Here is a 14,678-nt window from a genome sequence, read left to right as displayed (position 1 = left end):
CCCCGATAAGGACCCATGGGGGGGGCGTGGCCTGACCAGAGGCTCCTCCCCCTCAGCCTCCTTATAGGGCTCAATGGGAGGGTCCCTTTAAGGAGGGGCGGAGCCTGCGGGGATGGGCGTGTCCTGGTGGGCGTGGCTAAGGGGAGGGGGCGTGGCTAAGGGAGGGGGCGTGGCGTGAGGCACTTATTTGCACTTTGACCCCTGTTCTGCCACACTCTCTCTCAGGGACATTTGACCTTTGCACTGTGACCCTCGGGTGACCCCGGGGGGGGGGAAGCTTTAATAAAGGGGCTGACATCATGGCCTCTGTGACGTCAGAGATGGAGCTGACTTCCGGTGACGTCATCACCATAGAACCCCATGGAGCCGCGGCCGCTCTACACAAGCCCCACCCCCGGAACCGGAAGTGCCGATGTCCAAGATGGCGGCGCCCAGGCTCATTCCGGAAGTGGCCCCCGGAAGCAGCGGAGGGCGAAGGGCGGGGCCAGGAGCAGGAACAGCGCGAGCAGGAACCTGGGGGAGGGGCATGGTGAGGGGCGGGGCCTGTGGGGTCATTGGGGTCTATAGGGTTCCATAGGGGTCTATAGGGTTCCATAGGGGTCTATGGGGTTTCATAGGGGTCTATGGGGTCCATAGGGGTCCCTGGGGGTCTATAGGGTTCCATAGGGATCTATGGAATCCATAGGGGTCTATAGGGTTCCACAGGTGTTTATGGGGTCCATAGGGATCTATAGGGTTCCATAGGGGTCTATAGGGTCTATGGGTGCTCACAGCAGCCAGTGCCAGAAGCCACGTCTCCGCGCCAGCAGCGCCTGCTCCTGCCGGGCACAGAACGAGGCCGGGGTCAGGCCCAGCCCCCCCCCCCCCCAGCCCCACACTTGTGGGTCCCGGCCCCACACCTGCCCCTCACCATCTGCGCCTGCACCTCCTCCAGGCCCTGCTCCTGCCTCTGCCTCCGCTGCTGCCTGCGGGCGACCACAGCAGGATTGGTCCCATGCAGGACCCCCCCAAGGCGCTATGGGTCAGCCCCATTGATCCCAGCGCTATGGGTCAGCTCCATTGATCCCAGCGCTATGGGTCAGCTCCATTGATCCCAGCGCTATGGGGCAGCCCCATTGATCCCAGTGCTATGGGGCAGCCCCATTGATCCCAGTGCTATGGGGCAGCCCCATTGATCCCAGCGCTATGGGTCAGCCCCATTGATCCCAGTGCTATGGGGCAGCCCCATTGATCCCAGCGCTATGGGTCAGCCCCATTGATCCCAGTGCTATGGGGCAGCCCCATTGATCCCAGCGCTATGGGTCAGCCCCATTGATCCCAGTGCTATGGGGCAGCCCCATTGATCCCAGTGCTATGGGGCAGCCCCATTGATCCCAGCGCTATGGGTCAGCCCCATTGATCCCAGTGCTATGGGGCAGCCCCATTGATCCCAGCGCTATGGGGCAGCCCCATTGATCCCAGCGCTATGGGGCAGCCCCATTGATCCCAGCGCTATGGGGCAGCCCCATTGATCCCAGCGCTATGGGTCAGCCCCATTGATCCCAGCGCTATGGGGCAGCCCCATTGATCCCAGTGCTATGGGGCAGCCCCATTGATCCCAGCGCTATGGGGCAGCCCCATTGATCCCAGTGCTATGGGGCAGCCCCATTGATCCCAGCGCTATGGGGCAGCCCCATTGATCCCAGTGCTATGGGTCAGCCCCATTGATCCCAGCGCTATGGGTCAGCCCCATTGATCCCAGTGCTATGGGGCAGCCCCATTGATCCCAGCGCTATGGGTCAGCCCCATTGATCCCAGCGCTATGGGGCAGCCCCATTGATCCCAGTGCCCCCCCCATGCACTCACCAGGCCTCTTCCAGCTCTGCTGCCTCCTCCAGCTCCTTCAGCCGCTGATGCAGGAACTGGGGGGCAAGGAAGGAGCTGAGCCCCCAAGGTTCTGCCCCCCCCCCCCCCCCCCCCCCCCAGCCCCATGGGCCCCATAGAACCTCATTGTCCTGTTGGTCCTCCTGCAGCCACGTCCTCACTGAGGCCAAATGCTGCTCCTCCTGCAGAGCCAAGGCAGCGCCGTGGGGCTGGGCCGTGGGGCACGGGGTGGGGGGGGTGATGGATGCTCCATGTCCTTGTGCCATAGGGGGCTGGGCCCCATAGATCCCTTCCAATGGGGGCATGGCCAGAGGAGGAGGCACCGACCTGGCTGTGGAGGTTCCTTATGGCAGCGCCCAGAGCCCCATAGGCCTTGTCCTGTATGGGATGGAGACCCAGTGGGTGCCTATAGACCCCTATAGATCCCATAGTCCCCTATGGATCCCATAGCCCCCTATGGATTCCACAGCCCCCTATGGTTCCCATAGCCCCCTATAGATCCCATAGCCCCCTATGGGGCAGACCTGGAGGTGCCCCTGGAGGAGGTCCAGCGCCCTCCTCACCCCCTCTGCCTCCATGGAGCCAATCCCGAGGACCGGGGGGGGGGCGGGGCCGCGATGACGTCACAGGGATGCTCCGGAACGGGCCGTGATGACGTCACAGGGATGCTCCGGAACGGGCAGTGATGACGTCACAGGGATGGTTTTGCCTCTTTTTTGCTGATTTTGTTGCGTTTTAATCTATTTTTTTCCTATTTCAGGCTCTTTTTGGTCTGGTTTTCACAATTTGCTGATTTTGGGTCACTTTGGGGCTATTTTCGGGCAGGTTTTGGCCTATTCCGGGCTATTTTGGGGCTATTTTGGGGCTATTTTGGGCTGCATTAGGGCCGGGGTTGGGCTCCTGCCCCATTCCCCCCCCCCCCGGGAGCCGCAGCCCCGCTGGCCAATGAGAAGGGAGGAGCTCAGCAGCAGCCAATCAGAGGCCGCAGGGCGGGGACTGAGGGAGCGGCCGGCCAATGGCGGCTGGAGGCGGCCGCGCATGCGGAGACCAGGTTTATACCAGGATGGAGCGCGCTTATACTGGGATGAATCCAGTTTATACTGGGAGGGGATCAGAGGGATCCAGTTTACACTGGGACGAAACCAGTTTACACTGGGATGGGATCCAGGATCCAGTTTAAACTGGGGTGAATCCAGTTTACACTGGGATGGGATCCAGGATCCAGTTTATACTGGGATGAATCCAGTTTATACTGGGAGGGGACCAGAGGGATCCAGTTTACACTGGAATGAATCCGGTTTATACTGGGATGGGCTCCAAGGTCCCGTTCATTGCGGGGCCTCCCTCGTTGCTCCTTCCTCTTCCTCCTCCTCCTCCCCCCCCCTCCCCGGCTGCCCCCCCCCTTTGCCCCCCCCCCCGCCCCCCCCCCGGGCGCTGCCGCCGCAGGGAGCAGGCGTGGGCATAGGGGGGGGCGATGGGGGGGGCGGGGGGGGGCACGAAGCTGTAGGGGCTCTGTGGGTCCAGCTGCGGGGGGGGGGGGGGGGGGGTCAGTGCCCATCCCATAATAACCTCCCAGTGCCTCCCAGTGCCTCCCAGTCCCTCCCAGTACCTGCAGTGGGTACGTGGGGGGGTCAGTGCCCATCCCATAATACCCCCCAGTACCTCCCAGCACCTGCAGTGGGTACGTGGGGGGGTCAGTGCCCATCCCATAATACCCCCCAGTACCTGCAGTGGGTAGGTGCGGTCGGGGTCGTAGGCGCTCAGGTCCCCACAGGCCACAAAGGGGACGAGGATGCGGGAGGGGCCCGAGAGCGGGGGCAGGGCCAGGTCTGGGGGGGGGGCAGAGAGGGGATGGAGACACCAAACCCCCCCCATGACCCCCTCCCCCGCTTTGGTACCTCCCCCTTTGTGACCCCCAACCCCCCCTTTGAGACCCCAAATCACCCCTTTGAGACCCCCAAAACCCCCCCAATGACCCCCCCGTTATGACCCCGACCCCCCATTTGGGACCCCCAACCCCCCCCCCTTTGGGACCCCACTTTATGACCCCAGCGCCCCCCCATGGCCCCCCCATTACCAGCATCAAGCAAGGGGTTCTCCATGGTGGGCACAAAGCCCTCGGGGGGGCTGTAATCCCGGCAAACCACAAAGGCCTCTAGAAAGGGGGGGGGACAAAGGGGGTGTGGGGGGGCCCCATAGAGCTGGGGTTCCCCATAGGCCACAATGGGGGGTTCCCCATAGGCCACAATGGGGGGTTCCCCATAGGCCACAATGGGGGTGTCCCCATAGGCCACAATGGGGGGGCCTCACCGATGCTGGAGTTGCGGCTGCTGCGGGGCTTGGCGCAGGTGACGCTGGGGAAGAACAGGCGCAGTTGGGCATAGAGCAGGGTCACATCCTTACCCCGGAAGATCTGGGGGGGGTCCTGGTGTCAGTGACCCCCCCATGAACACGGGGGATCCCCCCCCCCCTTCCCCCCCCATAGACTCACTTTAGCCACGAAGGTGCCCCCCTTCTTCAGGACGTGTGTGGTGATGGTGAGAGCCTAAAAAGGGGGGGGGTCCCCATGGGGTTATGGGGATGCTCAAGGGGGGGTTGGGGGGGGGGGGGTGTTTAAGGCACTCACAGCCAATAGGAGCTGAGCCTGGATGTACTCGTCCAGGTCATGGAGCCCTGTCACTGATGGGGGGGGATATTGGGGTTGAGGGGGGGCACTTTGACACCGCCCCCCCCCCCCCCCCCCCCCCCCTCGCCCCATTACTCACCATCAGGGGCCCCATCACAGACCACCAGGTCGGCTGAGTGCCCCTCGAAGTGGCGCTGGATCTGCTGCACTGTGGAGGCCTGGGGGCAATGGGGGTAATGGGGGTAATAGGGTAATGGGGGCAATGGGGGTAATGGGGTAAATGGGGCAATGGGGAAAATGGGGGCAATGGGGTTGGGTGGTCTTTGGGGGGTCTATGAGTGACTATAGGGTGTCTATGGGGCATCTATGGAATATTTATGGGATACCTATGGGGTATCTGTGAGGTATCTATAGGGTATCTATGGGGTACTATGGGGTATCTATGGGGGTTCTGTCCTGCTCCAGGGTGCTGAGCCCCACTCCCCACCTTGGTGATGTCCCCTTGGATCTGCAGCACCCCCGGCAGCGGCGCCATGGCCTGGAGATCCACAGCCACCACCTGCGCTGGGGCCTCCGCTGTGCCCCTGTGTGTGCGGATGGAGGGGGGGGGGGTCAGGATATGACCCCCTCATTGCCCCCCCCCCCATAGAGCCCAGCACCCACCTCAGGTTGCGGCTCAGCACCTGGCTCCAGCTCCCAGGCGCTGCGCAGAGATCGACGGCACGATGGACACCTGGGGGGGGGGGGAGAGCGATGATGTGACCTCCCCCTCCCAGTCCATCCCAGTCCATCCCAGTCCATCCCAGTCCATCCCAGTTCACCCATTGTCACCTTGGAAGAGCTGGAAGCGCTGGTCCAGCTGCAGCAGCTTGAAGGCGCTGCGGGCGCGCCAGCCCTGCTCCTTGGCCAGGCGGTAATAGATGTCCCGCTTGTCCTTGGACGAGCGGCCCATGGCGCTTCCTGCAGGTCCTACAGTAAATAGAGCCCCTGGTTATATGGGGTGCCATGAAAACAACGGCACCAACGGCACCCACAGCACCCACAGCACCCACAGCACCCACAGCACCTACAGCACCCACGGCACCCACAGCACCCACAGCACCCACAGCACCCACAGCACCCACAGCACCCACAGCACCCACAGCACCCACAGCACCTACAGCACCCACAGCACCCACAGCACCTACAGCACCCACAGCACCCACAGCACCTACAGCACCCACAGCACCCACAGCACCCACAGCACCCACAGCACCTACAGCACCTACAGCACCCACAGCACCCACAGCACCCACAGCACCCACAGCACCCACAGCGTTACCAATGGGGCCGGGGGGGGTCTGCGCAGCCCCAACCCCCCCCCCTTGGCCACAACGTTGTTGTGTTTATAACGCCCGCTTTAATTATAGGGCCTATAATAAACAGTCTCCGCCTCACTGCGCATGCGCGTCCCTCCGCAGGGGCTGCCCCCACCTCATCCGCGCAGCCAGACCTTGCGCATGCGCACAACGCAGAATCCCCTCACCACACACACACGCACCGGATGCTCCCCCCATCGCTCCCCCCACATCCCCCCCCCCCATTCCCCCCCCGTTACCGGTAACGGAGCTTCACGATCGCGGCCACGAGAACCGGAGCTACCGGTAAAGGAGCCGGGATACGGAGGCGACGGGAGCAGCTCCTGAGGCGAGCGGCGGGGCGCAGCGCGCATGCGCCGGGAAGACGTGACGTAAGACGTAACCGCACGTGCGGCGCGTGCCGCGGTGCGTGCTGGGAGCTGTGGTCCGCGGCCTGTGGCGACCGGATCCCCCCGCCCTTATCGCCGCCCATATCGCGACACAACCGGTAACGAGTGACCAAAAAACCTCTTTATTACCCCAAATATCGGCCCCCGGGGGGGGCAGGGACGGAAAAGGCACTTGCGGTGGGGGGGGGGGATAAGTTAAGGCCGAGCTCCTCCGTGGGGGGGTTGGGAGGGGTCAGTGGGGGCGGGGGGCGGTCAGGCTCCATCCGGGGACTCTGAGGAGGGGACATGGGGGGGGAGTTAGGAACCCCCATAGGGCACCCCCCCATTGCCCCCCATTACCCCCATAGGGCACCCCCCATTGCCCCCCATTATCCCCATTGTCCCCACAGGACATCCCCCCATTACCCCCTCCATTGCTCCCAGTGACCCTTGTAAGGCACTCCCCCATTGCCCCCCATTACCCCCATAGGGCACCCCCCCATTGCCTCCATTTACCCCCCCATTGCCCCCAGTACCCCCATAGAGCACCCCCCATTGCCCCCCATTACCCCCCCATTGCTCCCAGTGACCCCCATAGGGCACCTCCCCATTGCCCCCCATTACCCCCATAGGGCACCCCCCCATTGCCTCCATTTACCCCCCCATTGCCCCCAGTACCCCCATAGAGCACCCCCCATTACCCCCCCATTGCTCCCAGTGACCCCCATAGGGCACCTCCCCATTGCCCCCCATTGCCCCCATAGGGCAGCCCCCCATTGCCCCCATAGGGCCCCCCCCATCCCCCCCCGTGTTCCCCCTCCCCACCAGTGGTGGTCGCACTCGGTCCCTGCCGCGTCGGCAGCGTGATGTAAGCATCGTATCCCATCAGGATCCCAGCCAGGAGCCCGAAGACCTGGGGGGGGGGGAGGGGGGGTTGGGATCAGAGCCCCCCCCAATGCCCCCCCCTCCCCCATCCCCTCCCCCCCCCCCATCACTCACCCCGGCCGCGGTGCCGGCCCCATCGCGGTGCCCGATGATGACGATGAGGGAGGTGATGAGGAAGAGCAGGGCCCCCACCACGCAGCGGATGAAGTCCTGGGGAGCCCCAGAAACCCCTAAGTGCCCCCCATAGACCCCCATAGACCCCCAAGTACCCCCCATGGACCCCCATTGTCCCTCCCTAGATCCCCAAATACCCCCATAGACCCCCATTGCCCCCCCCCAGACCCCCAAGTACCCCCATAGACTCACAAGTAATCCCACATAGACCCCCAAGTACCCCCCCATAGACCCCCATTGCCCCCCCCAGACCCCCAAATACCCCCATAGAACCCCAAGTACCCCCCATAGACCCACAAGTACCCCCCATAGACCCCCAACTACCCCCATAGACCCCCATTGCCCCCCCATAGAGCCCCATTGCCCCCCCCCGGTCCCCCCTCACTCACGGTCCATCCCCAGTGCACGAGGCGCAGGCGGGGGGGCAGGCGGCAGCCCCACACCAGCAGCAGCAGCAGCGCCAGCACCAACTGCGCCAGCGCCAGCCCCGAGTAACCCGGAGTGCGCGAGGCCCCGAAGCACACGAGGGCCAGGACACACAGGGACTGCGGGGGGGACACACATGGAGGAGCCTATAGATACCTATAGATACCTATGGACATCTATAGATACCTGTGGAGGCACCTATAGATAGGCACCTAGAGACACACACCTATGCAGGGACCTATAGACACCTCTAGACAGACACCTATGGAGGCACCTATTGACAGACACCTGTAGGGGCTCCTATGAAGGCGCCTATAGACACTTATAGACACCTATGGAGGTGCCTGTAGACATACACCTGTAGACAGACACCTATAGGGACATCTATATACAGATACCTATAGACACCTATAAAGACATCTATGGTACTATCTATAGAGATGTCTATAGAGCCTCTGTGGTTTCCTCTATACAGCCCTTATAGTTCCACCTATAGATCCTCTATAGGCTCCTTATGCCCTCCCTAAAGGGCTCCCTATAGACCCCTATGGGGTGCCCCCCCTAAAGTCCCCCCTTGGCCCTTTAGGGCTCCCTACAGAGCGCCCATAGGCTCCATAGAAGGCCCTTACCCCGCTCACTAAGCCCCGCCCACCCCGTCAGGCCCCGCCCACCCCGTCAGGCCCCGCCCACCCGCGTGTGGGCCGCGGGACAAGGCGCCGCTGTTGGGCGCGCCGGGGCGGGGCCGTCTCCATGGCAACAGCACAAACAGCCCCCCCCCCCCCCGCACCCAAAGGGGCAACGCGTTCAGGTGGGGCCCACACCGCGGTACTAAAGGGGCAGGGGGCTCTTAAAGGGGCAAGGACAAGAGGGGCTCTTAAAGGGGCAAGGACAAGAGGGGCTCTTAAAGGGGCAAGGATAAGAGGGGCTCTTAAAGGGGCAAGGACAAGAGGGGCTCTTAAAGGGGCAAGGACAAGAGGGGCTCTTAAAGGGGCCCCCCCTCCTTTCTCTTAAAGGGGCCGACCCCTCCTCTCTCTTAAAGGGGCCGCGGTGACGTGGGCACCACCCGGGCTGGCACACGAAGCGGTTGGCACGGGAGGGCCCGGCCAACGCCCGGCTCTGCCATTCCCCCCCCTTAACCCCCCCCTCAACCCAAGGCTCTGAGCCAATCAGCGAGCGGATTCCTCCCTTGGCCCCGCCCACCGCTACCCCGTTTCCCAAGGGCGTTGCCCCTCCACGCGCGCGAACATGGGGGGGGGGTAAAACGGCCCCAATGCTGCGGGGGGAGGGGGTCCCCATTGACCCCCCATAATAAAGATCCAGGTACCCAGGTCCTTCCCCCCCCCACTGAATCCCCATTATCCCCATGCCCCCCCCCCCCCCCAAATTCCCTCCCATAGGACCGCGGTGCCCCCCCTAAAACAGGGAATGGGATTCCCCCCCCAAGGGGTATCCGACCAGCTCCCTCTGTACTGGTTCCCAAACTTCCCCCATTGGGGCTCCCCTTTCTCACCCCATTGGGGATCTCACCCCCCCCATTATGGGGCGGCCCCCCCATTATACGGACCCCCCATTAAAGGGACCCCCCAATTATGGGACCCCCCCCATTAAAGGGCCCCCCCCCCGGTCCTTACGATCTCTCCGAGCATCACCAGCCCCTTGTGTGTGCGGCAGTACCCGAGGCAGGCCCGGGGCCCACTGTGGGTCCCGCTGGGCTCCATGGCGAGCGGCGGCGGAGCCGGGCACAGGGACCCGGGGGAGCGGGCACAGCGCGGGGGGGCGTGGCCAGGGGTGGAGGGGGCGTGGCCAGGGGTGGAGGGGGCCCCGCGATTGGAGGGCGTGGGGGAAAGGGGCGTGGTCAAGCGGCGGGGGAGATGAGGAATTCCCGCCGAGGCGGGGTTTAACGGGGAGAGCCCCTTCCTGATTGGCTGGAGGGTGTCTAAGGGGCGGGGCTAAGCGTTGGCGCGCGTGCAACGGGGAAGCCCCAGCGCGAAGGGGGTGGGGCTTAAAGGGGGCGGGGCTTCAGGCTGGGGAACCCCCTTGATAGAGTGGGGGGGGGGGGTGGGGGGGGATCCCGAAATGGGGGAGGGGGAGCTTGGGTGGGGGGAGGGGCCCCCAAAGAGCCTTGGGGGCCCCAACCTCCCCCCCCCCACTTTTGGGGTGACTCAACCGGATGTGGTCACGGCCCTGCCCTGCGGATGCTGAGAACGGGGGGGCCCCCCCAGAGGAAACCACTCCGGAAGGCGCTGGGGGGGGGGGGGGGTCCCCATCTTTATTGAGCTCCCCCAAGGAGGGTTTTGGCCCCCCCAGAGTGAGGGGGGGATAAAGGGGAGGGTTTAGGGGTGCAGCCCCCCCCAATTGCCCCCCCCCCGTTCCACGAGGCAGAAACAGGGCTCCCCCCGGGGGGAGCTGCCGATGCAGAGGCTGAGCCCCCCCCTCGGGGTAGGAGTTGGGGGGCCCCTGTGAAGGGGGAGGAATCGTTACGTTATTGGGGGGTACCCCAAAAGTGCAGCCTCAGCCCTCCCCCCCCCACCCATCCAGGTGAACCCAAGGGGTTTTTGGGGGGGGTCCATTGCCTCCCAAGGGGGGGGGGATTAGGGTTCAGCACCACGGCTGGGGGGGCTCTGGGCTGTACCACTGCGTTTGGGGGGGGTGCACTGGGCCCCACAGTAATGTTGGGGGGGTCCTGGGCTGTACCACTGAATGGGGGGTGTCCTTTGGGCCATACCATTGTATGGGGGGGGATCCCCTGGTCTATACCATTGTATGGGGGGGGGTGATGTCCTGGTCTATACCATTGTATGGGGGGGGGATCCCCTGGTCTATACCATTGTATGGGGGGGGGATCCCCTGGTCTATACCATTGTATGGGGGGGTGATCTCCTGGTCTATACCATTGTATGGGGGGGGGGATCCCCTGGTCTATACCGTTGTATGGGGGGATCCCCTGGTCTATACCATTGTATGGGGGGGGTGATCTCCTGGTCTATACCATTGTATGGGGGGATCCCCTGGTCTATACCATTGTGTGTGGGGTGATCTCCTGGTCTATAGCATTGTATGGGGGGGGATCCCCTGGTCTATACCATTGTATGGGGGGATCCCCTGGTCTATACCATTGTATGGGGGGGGGTGATCTCCTGGTCTATACCATTGTATGGGGGGATCCCCTGGTCTATACCATTGTATGGGGGGGGGATCCCCTGGTCTATACCATTGTATGGGGGGATCCCCTGGTCTATACCATTGTATGGGGGGGTGATCCCCTGGTCTATACCATTGTATGGGGGGGGGATCCCCTGGTCTATACCATTGTATGGGGGGATCCCCTGGTCTATACCATTGTATGGGGGGGGGATCTCCTGGTCTATAGCATTGAATAGTCCGGAATTCGTAGTCCGGAAGTGGGCGAGGCCTCCATTTCCCACAGCGCACCGCGGCAAAGATGGCGGCGAGCAGCGGATCGGAGGCCGGGCCCGCAGCGACGGCTCCGGTGTCGTTCGGGTTCAGCCGTAAAGCGCAACGGAGGCGGCTGCTGCCGGTGGGGGCGGGGCCAGGGGGCACCGGAGACACCGGAGACACCGGAGACACCGAACCCCTCACGGCCGTGGAGGGCCGGGAGCTGCTCAGGTGAGCGCTGCGCATGCGCGGCTCCGGCCGGGGCTGGCGCAGGAGCCGCTGTACGCATGCGCGGCGATGGGGGCGTGGCTTGGGGCGTGTTCATGTGGAGCCACGTGGAGGGGGCGTGGTTTGGAGGAATTAGCCATAAAAGGAGCGGGGGGCGGGGCTTGGAGAAGGGGCGGGGCTTAAGCACGTGTGAGCTGTGAAAGGATCAAGGAGGGGGCGTGGTTTGAAGGGGGCTCTCACCATGACCCTCGGGGGGGGGCGTGGCCTGCGTTTGTGGGCGTGTCTTAAGCCGCCGGCCCCGCCCCCAGCTCCCGGCCGGCCCCGCCCCCTCCTAAGGACCTCGTGATCCCGCTCATCCCCTCCCACCGCTGGCGGAACCCGGAGCCCCCGCCCACCGCGGGGTCAGACCCCGCCCCCTCGGCTGACCCCGCCCCCACCGCCGCAAGCCCCGCCCCCTCCGCTGACCCCACCCCCTCCGTGGAGGCACAGGCGGTGCAGGAGCTGCTGCAGGGTGAGTGATGGGGGAGGGGTCACAGTTGGGGGGGGGGCTCATACCCGGATGTGCCCCCCCCCCATCACCCCCCATTGCCCCCCCAGAGGCGCGGCAGAGCCAGACCCAAACCGATGGTGACCCTGGACCCCCCCTCTCCATCCCCATCCGGCTGCAGGCTCCGGACGTCGCCTCCCGGCCAGAGCCCGTGCGTGGATCCGCCCATACACCCCAATACTGACCCCCCCCACCCCAATACTGACCCCCCCCACCCCAATATTGATCCCACCCCCACCCCCCCTATATTGACACCCCTCACCCAATACTGACCCCACCCTCATCCCCCCACCCCAATATTGACCCACCCCAATATTGACCCCCCCCACCCCCCCCCCCTTCATCTCCCTTTGCCCCCCCAGGGCCCCCAGGACTATGCGGCAGTGCCGGTGCAGGCCTTCGGGCTGGCCATGCTGCGGGGGATGGGCTGGAGACAGGGCGAGGGCATCGGGCGCACGTTCAAGAGGTGAGGGGGGGCCCCATAGACCCCAATGTGGGGGGTCAGGGACCCCATAACCCATCCCCCCCCATAGACCCCAATGTGGGGGGGGCAGGGACCCCTAAACCCATCCCCCCCCATAGACCCCAATGTGGGGGGGTTGATGCCCCCCCCGATGCTCACATATCCCCCCCCAGGGTGGTGAAGCCCCTGGAGCAGCGCCTGCGCCCCCGCGGCCTGGGGCTGGGGGCAGACCCCGCCCCCCCCGGCGCCCCCCGCCCCCCCCGGGGGGGGGTTGGGGAGGACCCCAATGGGGGGGGGCTGAAGGTCGGAGCCGTCGTTTGCATCGAGGCCGGACCCCATCGGGACATGGTCGGGAAGGTGAGAACCCCCCTTCCCCCCCCCCCGTTATGGGGTTACCAGTAAGGGGGTGTTATGGGGGGGTTGGTTCAAGGCTGGGTCTGTGCCCCCCCTGCAGGTGGAGGGGCTGGAGCCAGAGACCGGCAGGGCTGTGGTGAGGCTGGAGCTGGGGGGACAGGCGGTGACAGTGAACCAGTACAGCCTGAGGCTGGGTGAGTGTGGAGCCCATTGACACCCACTTAGTGCCATTGACTGTCATTGACACCCATTGACACCCACTGACAACCACTGACTGTCATTGTCACCCATTGACACCCATTGAGTGCCATTGACGACCATTGACACCCATTGTGTACCACTGACTGCCATTGACGACCATTGACTGTTATTGACACCCATTGACACCCATTGATATCCGTTGACACCCATAGACACCCAAGGACCCCATTCCCCCTCACAGGCCCCCCCAAGGGGAAGGAGACGGAGGAGGGGCCGGACCCCAGCGACCCCCCTCAGAAGGGGGGGGACAAGAGGAAGCAGCAGCCCCCTGAGACAGAGAGGTGAGGCTGGAGGCTCCCTATGGACCCTATAGAACCCTATGGACCCCTATAGACCCCTATGGACCCTATAGAGCCCTATAGAGCTCTGTGGGGTTCTGATGTGTGTCCCCCCCAGGGCAGTGAAGCAGATCCGAGGAGCCCCCCCCGGGCCCCCCCCATGGCTGCGCCGGGACCTGCGGGTTCGCTGCATTGACCGAGGCTTCCAGGCCGGGCGCTACTACAACTGCAAAGTGGGGCTGCCCCATAGCCTGCCCCATAGCCTGCCCCTTAGCCCCGTAACCTGCCCCATAGCCTGCCCCATAACCCCTATATGCCCCTTTCCATAGCCCCCCTGTAGCCTGCCCCATAGCCTCCTATTACCTGCCCCATAGCCTCCCTATTACCTGCCCCATAACCCACCCCATAGACCCCCCATAATCTACCCCATAGCCCCCCCCATTGCCTGCCCCATAGTCCCATAACCCCCAGCCCCATAGCAGACTCCTACATCCCACCCCCTTTGCCCTACAGCTCTCTACAGCCTTCCCCCAGCCCCATAGAACCCTTCCTATGGCCCCCACTTACCCCATAACCCATCCCTGTGAGCTCCTATGGGGCGGGGGGGAATGGATCCCATTGCCCCCCCATAGCCCCCCATTACCCCCCATAACCCCCCATTGCCCCCCAGATGGTGGTTGAGGACATGGTCACCCCTGACACCTGCGTCTGCCGCACGGACCAGGGGCTGCTGGTGGAGGGTGAGTGGGGGGGGGGGGGGGCACGAGGGGGGTCCCAAAGGGGGGTGACCCCTCCCTGACCCCTCCCCCCACAGGGCTGACGGAAGCCATGTTGGAAACCGTCATCCCCCGCGGCGACAGCGACCGCGTCCTGGTGGTGCTGGGAGAGCACAGGGGCAAGGTGAGGATGTGCCCCCCCCCCAAGATGGCGGCGCCCATTGAAGCCCCCCCCCAAGATGGCGCCTCCCATTGCAGCCCCTCCCCAAGATGGCGCCTCCCATTGCAGCCCCTCCCCAAGATGGCGTCCCCCATTGCAGCCCCTCCCCAAGATGGCGCCTCCCATTGAAGCCCCTCCCAAGATGGCGGCCCTCGTTTAAGCCCCTCCCCAAGATGGCGTCCCCCATTTAAGCCCCTCCCCAAGATGGCGGCCCCCATTTAAGCCCCTCCCCAAGATGGCGGCCCCCATTGACCCCTCCCCCCAGGTCGGCCGCATCCTGGAGCGGGAGCCAGGCCGGAGCCAGGCTCTGGTGCAGCTGCTGCGGGACGAGGCCGCGGGTCACGTGGTGCCGCTGGACTACGACGCCATTTGCCATTACGTGGGGGGGCACGAGGACGATTGAGGCCCCCCCCCCCCCGTCTGACACCAACATGGCCGCCCCCACGGCGGCTTCAGGGCAATAAACGGTGCCCAAATGGCCAATCGGTGTCGTTCTTGCTGGGGGGTTGGGGGGG

At 64.5% G+C, this 14,678-nt stretch overlaps 3 protein-coding genes across 5 annotated transcripts; 1 reads left to right on the top strand and 2 right to left on the bottom strand.

Annotated features, from left to right (window-relative positions):
• Window positions 1-102: 102 nt before the first annotated feature.
• Window positions 103-6,227, bottom strand: FTSJ1 (FtsJ RNA 2'-O-methyltransferase 1). Of its 2 annotated transcripts, XM_034071731.1 has the most exons (16): window positions 6,087-6,225; window positions 5,321-5,458; window positions 5,153-5,222; window positions 4,977-5,073; window positions 4,629-4,707; window positions 4,490-4,542; window positions 4,355-4,408; window positions 4,174-4,276; window positions 3,941-4,018; window positions 3,589-3,692; window positions 2,191-2,241; window positions 1,986-2,045; window positions 1,846-1,901; window positions 911-965; window positions 772-818; window positions 300-513 (listed from the first exon to the last, which is right to left on the bottom strand). In XM_034071731.1, the coding sequence occupies exons 2-16, from the start codon at window positions 5,439-5,441 to the stop codon at window positions 438-440; spliced, it is 1,104 nt and encodes a 367-aa protein (XP_033927622.1). In that variant the 5' UTR covers window positions 5,442-5,458; window positions 6,087-6,225; the 3' UTR covers window positions 300-437. The 2 variants fall into 2 exon arrangements, with proteins under 2 accessions (XP_033927621.1, XP_033927622.1); XM_034071730.1 differs by lacking the exon at window positions 911-965 and having other exon boundaries at window positions 103-513; window positions 6,087-6,227.
• On the top strand, window positions 6,100-14,646 carry GPKOW (G-patch domain and KOW motifs). 2 transcript variants are annotated; one of them, XM_034071728.1, is made up of 12 exons: window positions 6,100-6,334; window positions 11,128-11,327; window positions 11,633-11,835; window positions 11,922-12,022; window positions 12,234-12,337; window positions 12,508-12,691; window positions 12,789-12,882; window positions 13,131-13,230; window positions 13,346-13,460; window positions 13,898-13,967; window positions 14,042-14,127; window positions 14,429-14,646. In XM_034071728.1, exons 2-12 carry the CDS (start codon window positions 11,143-11,145, stop codon window positions 14,564-14,566), a joined length of 1,380 nt encoding a protein of 459 aa, XP_033927619.1. In that variant the 5' UTR covers window positions 6,100-6,334; window positions 11,128-11,142; the 3' UTR covers window positions 14,567-14,646. The 2 variants fall into 2 exon arrangements, with proteins under 2 accessions (XP_033927619.1, XP_033927618.1); XM_034071727.1 differs by lacking the exon at window positions 6,100-6,334 and having other exon boundaries at window positions 11,059-11,327.
• PLP2 (proteolipid protein 2) lies at window positions 6,345-9,468 on the bottom strand. Its single transcript, XM_034071767.1, has 5 exons — window positions 9,332-9,468; window positions 7,664-7,819; window positions 7,215-7,310; window positions 7,041-7,128; window positions 6,345-6,508 (listed from the first exon to the last, which is right to left on the bottom strand). Exons 1-5 carry the CDS (start codon window positions 9,416-9,418, stop codon window positions 6,489-6,491), a joined length of 447 nt encoding a protein of 148 aa, XP_033927658.1. The 5' UTR covers window positions 9,419-9,468; the 3' UTR covers window positions 6,345-6,488.
• Window positions 14,647-14,678: the final 32 nt, after the last annotated feature.

This window comes from Melopsittacus undulatus, chromosome 22 (genome assembly GCF_012275295.1).
Source record: "Melopsittacus undulatus isolate bMelUnd1 chromosome 22, bMelUnd1.mat.Z, whole genome shotgun sequence".
Taxonomy (NCBI): domain Eukaryota; kingdom Metazoa; phylum Chordata; class Aves; order Psittaciformes; family Psittaculidae; genus Melopsittacus; species Melopsittacus undulatus.
The sequence above is the reverse complement of the archived record's forward strand: the minus strand, read 5'-3'. Positions and strand labels throughout refer to the sequence as shown.

Bases quoted from the DNA above. Each gene is read 5' to 3' on its own strand.
- FTSJ1 (XM_034071730.1), bottom strand. From the start codon at position 5,441: ATGGGCCGCTCGTCCAAGGACAAGCGGGACATCTATTACCGCCTGGCC. The intron at 4,277-4,354 runs GTGAGTCTATGG...GACCCCCCCCAG, and splicing joins GGGGCACCTTCGTGGCTAAA to ATCTTCCGGGGTAAGGATGT. The intron at 514-771 runs GTGAGCACCCAT...CCCCTCCCCCAG, and splicing joins GGCTTCTGGCACTGGCTGCT to GTTCCTGCTCGCGCTGTTCC.
- PLP2 (XM_034071767.1), bottom strand. From the start codon at position 9,418: ATGGAGCCCAGCGGGACCCACAGTGGGCCCCGGGCCTGCCTCGGGTAC. The intron at 7,129-7,214 runs GTGAGTGATGGG...CCCCCCCCCCAG, and splicing joins GGGCCGGCACCGCGGCCGGG to GTCTTCGGGCTCCTGGCTGG. The intron at 6,509-7,040 runs GTGGGGAGGGGG...TCCCCTCCTCAG, and splicing joins ACCGAGTGCGACCACCACTG to AGTCCCCGGATGGAGCCTGA.
- GPKOW (XM_034071728.1), top strand. From the start codon at position 11,143: ATGGCGGCGAGCAGCGGATCGGAGGCCGGGCCCGCAGCGACGGCTCCG. The intron at 11,328-11,632 runs GTGAGCGCTGCG...CCCCGCCCCCAG, and splicing joins GAGGGCCGGGAGCTGCTCAG to CTCCCGGCCGGCCCCGCCCC. The intron at 11,836-11,921 runs GTGAGTGATGGG...TTGCCCCCCCAG, and splicing joins GGTGCAGGAGCTGCTGCAGG to AGGCGCGGCAGAGCCAGACC.